The sequence below is a fragment of the Kryptolebias marmoratus genome, linkage group LG24 (genome assembly GCF_001649575.2).
Source record: "Kryptolebias marmoratus isolate JLee-2015 linkage group LG24, ASM164957v2, whole genome shotgun sequence".
In the NCBI taxonomy this organism is placed as follows: Eukaryota; Metazoa; Chordata; class Actinopteri; order Cyprinodontiformes; family Rivulidae; genus Kryptolebias; species Kryptolebias marmoratus.
This window is the reverse complement of record NC_051453.1, coordinates 1,873,920-1,878,827: the sequence shown is the minus strand read 5'-3', so window position 1 is coordinate 1,878,827 and position 4,908 is coordinate 1,873,920. Positions and strand designations below refer to the sequence as shown.

The window sequence follows — 4,908 nt, the reverse complement described above, 5'->3', positions numbered from 1 at the left end:
CCCAGGACACGCTGGAGGGACTATGTTTCTCGGCTGGCCTGGGAACGCCTTGGGATTCCCCTGGAGGAGCTGGCCCAAGTGGCTGGGGAGAGGGAAGTCTGGGTCTCCCTGCTTAGGCTGCTGCCCCCGCGACCCGATAAGAGGAAGAAAATGGATGGATGGATGGATATTATTTAGATAATACTGACAATCATCATACAAGAATCATGAACTCCCATCAAACATACAACAATACTGTAATTAAAGAACCTGCAAATTGGTTACAAGTAAACTCATATGGTATCCTGGTCCTCCATGAGACCTTGAAGTGACATGTCAACCATGACAGCCCCACAAGGTCCAGAGCCTTCAGCAACTCGGGGCCAAATTTCGTCCATCCCTGGTGCCCTGCCACCGGGGAGCTTTTTGACTATTTCAGTGACCTCTGCCATGGTCATAGACTTTTCTTCCCCTGAGTACCCAGACTCTGGTTCCTAAAAAGGTGGACATGGTGGCCGGATTAAGGAGATCCCCAAAGTGCTCCTTCCACCACTCAACAATATTCCCAGTCTGGGTCAGTAGTTCCCCAATCAGACCAAGCACGGCCTGAGACTGCTTTCCCTTTCTGACTTGCCAGGACCTCCTCGAGGTGAACTGAAAGTCCTTTGGAAGTCCAGTGATTCACTTCCTTCTAAACCTTTGAACCTGTGGGGTTAGTCAATGCCAAACCCAAATTGTCAAGATAAAAATTAAAATCAACATAACACCCCCTATGACTTGGACTTTTGGGTCCATGTGAAAGGCTAGACACTGAATAGCTGCAAAGACAAAAATAAATAAATAAATAATACAGAACAGATAAAAAAGAGATATATTTAGATGCATTGTGGTATACTCAGTCATTTACATTTTTAGATGGCAATAAAATTAAAATGGAGTTACAATTCCTCATATATTTGCAGTGGTTAGTAAAGTTCTTGATTGGAGTCATACCTTCACACACCGGAATGACGCCACCCCAGCCATCTGCCAAGCAACGCCGACGAAATGTCCGACTGACCATATGATAACTGAAACAAGTTCATTAAAACAAACAAACAAAAACAGCATTAAGCCACATTTAGAAAACAAAATATGAACAAAGCATATACCTGACAAAATAAATAAAAAAATAATAATTTTTGTCAAGAAATTATGGAGGTTATTTTTTCAAATCATACCCTGTTTGGCACTTATAAAGTACTTGTGACCCAAAGACGAAATCGTCTCCTATCTCAAGTTCAAAATCTGCAAACTGGGCATCGCCGGGATGACCGCACGATTTTGCTTAAAATATGAAGACAAGAAAGACTTTGGGTAAATATTTTGCAGTATATGATGAGTTATTTCATTTAACAACAGTGTGACAGAAAAAGTGACGCTGTAAAATAACTTACGTCGGCATTTTGAGCCTTTATGTATCCAGTTTCCCTCAGTACAGATCAGCTGCAAAAAGCCAGTGTAGCCAATATTGCAGGGAACACTCACTTGTTTTCCAGCCCTGTACATTGCATCCATACCAGTTGTGTCAAAATTTGAATCATAGATGGGCCCAGATAAAAACTGCTGAAGGGTACAATCTGTGGGACAGCAACCAGTCCAAATAAATAAGCATCAGGGAGTTTAAATCAACAACAACTTGTCAAGATAAGAATTAATACCAACATATGAACACAATTTCTATCACTTACCTCGGCATTTCACAAAGCTCAGTGTTTGCGTCCACAAAAGTAGGACCCAGATCTTGGAGATTGTGTGCATTTTATCCTCAGACCCTGAACCAGCAAACAGAGCAGGACCCCACAGAGCGCTACACTGTTATACAGAGAAGGAGCTTTGGATTCACAGGAGAGAGAGAGAGAGAGAGAGAGAGAGAGAGAGAAGAGATTGCTCAATGATTACACAACTGTGTTCAGCCTCAAAATCCAACCTTACAAGCTGAAGAAAGTGACCAAACTGCCCACAAAAGATACACCGTATTCTCAACCAAACCCTGAAAACACTAAGATGAGCTTCAAGGATCTGTATGCAGATAAATAATATATAAACAACAAAACAGGTTTTAAAAATTGTTGCATCATTAAAAGATGCAAACTAATATAATCATACCTGAATTAAAATAGTAAATTCATATCAGTGCAAATTATCTATTATACAATAAAATGGAAATTATTATTTTACAATTAATCAATAATTTGATAGACAAGTATTCCCGTAAATGTTTGTGTTTTATTTCACTTTCTTGGTAATCATTTACAGGAATCAATGGAGCAAACAAAACAGATTGCATTAAACCCATCTGCTCAAGCCTTCAAATCTAAAACAAGTTCAAGTTAAAGTCAGGATTCAGTTTTACTGTTTCTTTTTATATTTAGTGTTTCTGGTTTCTTTTGGTTTGGGTTTATTGTTGTCTTCATATTTTGTTGGGCCTCTGTGCCTCTGTCATTATTCACCTCTCCTCAGTCAGTCACTTGTTTTCCTGCCACGCCCATCTCCACCTGCTGCTCGTTATCACTCACCTGTGCCCACTTCACCTAATTACCCTCTGTCTTTAAAACCTGGTCATCTCCTCCACTTACTCTCTGGTTCCTGTGTCTATTTTCCCTGATGTCTGGTTCTGCTCGTCTCTTGCCCATGTCTGTTCAGTTTTTGTATTTAGTTTTCTTCTTGCTGCTAAATCAGCCTTTGTTTTTGATTCTTTTATTTTATTAAATTAGTTTTCCTTTTTCATCATGAGTCTGCGCTCTGGGTTCGCCTCCTTTGCCCCACATCATGACAGTTAATGTTCAAGAACCATGCTTGGCTAAAAGTAAGTAAGTAATCTGTAAGGGCTGCAAAGGTTGAACAACTGCTGAAGGCAGATATTTATCAGAGAACATGTATATAAAGTGAAGTATGTCTCTGTGGACCCACCACCTGCAGGAGGGGCCATACTGGTTGGGTGCAGTGTCCTATGAAGGCAGGGGCCTTGGCAGGCTGGCCCCAGCTCAGTGAACCTGGCTCTTGGGACATGGAATGTCACGTCTCTGCGGGGGAAGGTGTTTGTGCTTGAGGTTCAGATTTAGTTGGACTTAAATTTGATCTGACAAAAAACACATGAACTTAGCTGCTGGCAGCAAATGTTCAGAGACCAAAAACTGATAAAAGTGCTAGACATTTCTACAAGCATTAACCTTTTTTTCTAACACAATACACATCCATTAAAGAAAAAAGAGGAAGAACAAAGTTTTTAAAGGTTTGTTTTATTTGTCTTGAGTTTCCAGAAAGTGTAGTATTTGCTGAAAAACAAACTGTAAGAAAGCATTTTAAACACTCACACAGGGAGTGAACAAAACTTAGTTTATGTATTTTTAACAATTGACATTTTATACAGATTATAAACAATAAAAACTGACTTTCATCATGAATCATACAGAGAAAGAAGATTGACTGAACAAAACTGAATTAAAATGTCTATAACTGGTGATGAAATCCTCTTTACTGTGGTTGTTTATTTACATGTCTGTGTCCTCATTTATCACAAAAAACCTTACATCACATGAAAATAACATCATCCACAATCTCAATCAATCTGTCAGAGCTCAGAATATGTATTGTGTTGTAAATGATTCTCAGCTACAAACACATCAAACTGTAGCTCAATGTCAGTGAAACGGACTGAATTGTATCCATTTCTTGTAAAGGTTGATTAGCTGGGGTGGCCATCTTGAATCAGGTTGACTTCAGCAGTTATTCAGATGTAGATGTACATCCCATGATTAGTTTCTGAGAGTTCCATGGTTCATGGGATGTTTTGCTAACAGACAGACAAGCAAAATCCTTGTCATTATTTTTATTTTAAGACTGAACAGAAGTTATTTTATGACTGTAAGCATCATAATTTATCTGTAAAAAATGCCTGTTAAATGAAAGGGGCTTGGTTATCACAACAATGATGAAAAATCAACTGAAAATAGTTAAACATCCAAATCATTGTCAATTTGATACAAAGGCAATGAGCCAGTTTCATTTAGATGTTTTGCTGTTTACTCTAAAACCAGGGAAAGAAGAAAAGCTACAAAGTAGAATTCAGGATACCTTGACAAAATGGTTTTGGTGTCCATCCGTCTCTGGTGCATGTGGCATACCTGGCACCACCGCTTCTCTCGTAGCCTTTTCTACAGCTATAACTGACAAAGTCTCCTAATTTATTCTGCCACCAAGCTCTAACACCATCATACATGTGTTCTTCTGGTGGATCATCTGGGCATCTAAACTCTAGAATGAGAGGAAATTCTTTTCATGTATTCCACTTCTGAAGATAACACCAATAATCATCAGAAATGATTCATGAACCACCACTGAACTTGGAATAATACTTGAAGAATCTATCATTTATGCTGAAGCTCATGTATTTTTATACCTTGGCATATTGGTCTGGTGTTCCATTCTCCATCTTTACAAGTAACATTAGCCACGGTTGTTTGATTGTTTAGAATCCAGAACTTCTCCCCACAGCTAACTTGCACCGTTTCTCCCGGTAAAAACAGAATTTTGTTTTGGGGGTAATATGTTGTCCCCAGGACTGGAGGCAGATGAAGTTCACAGCTTAGGGCTAGATTCAGTTCAAATAAAACACAATGATTGTTAGTTTGTTGTAAGAAAATAGAAATACCACAAACATGCTTTAAAGATATTGTCATAAACCAGGGGATACTGTCCAGAGAGCGAGACCAAGACCAAACACGGAGACGAACGTAAAGGTAAGTGGTTTTATTTACAGGGTGAAAGCTATGTACACTGGGCGGTATCCGGAGAGTCTGCAAGAGAAGGAGAGCTAGGTGAGTCTCGGGTACGAGTCTAGATCCAGACGGTGGCAAGAAGTTGGTAATGATGTCTTTTGGTTTGCTT

The 4,908-nt window shown here is 39.3% G+C and overlaps 1 protein-coding gene across 1 annotated transcript in view; it reads right to left on the bottom strand.

Moving 5' to 3' along the window:
* LOC108249797 (complement factor H-like) overlaps window positions 1-1,871 on the bottom strand; it is a 4,732-nt gene extending 2,861 nt beyond the window's left edge. The window contains exons 1-4 of the mRNA XM_017439414.3: window positions 1,710-1,871; window positions 1,416-1,598; window positions 1,200-1,305; window positions 973-1,049 (exon numbers count right to left, since the gene is read on the bottom strand). Coding sequence (XP_017294903.1) covers window positions 973-1,049; window positions 1,200-1,305; window positions 1,416-1,598; window positions 1,710-1,779 — 436 coding nt within the window. The 5' untranslated portion in view covers window positions 1,780-1,871. The remainder of the gene's footprint in view (window positions 1-972; window positions 1,050-1,199; window positions 1,306-1,415; window positions 1,599-1,709) is intronic.
* Window positions 1,872-4,908: the final 3,037 nt, after the last annotated feature.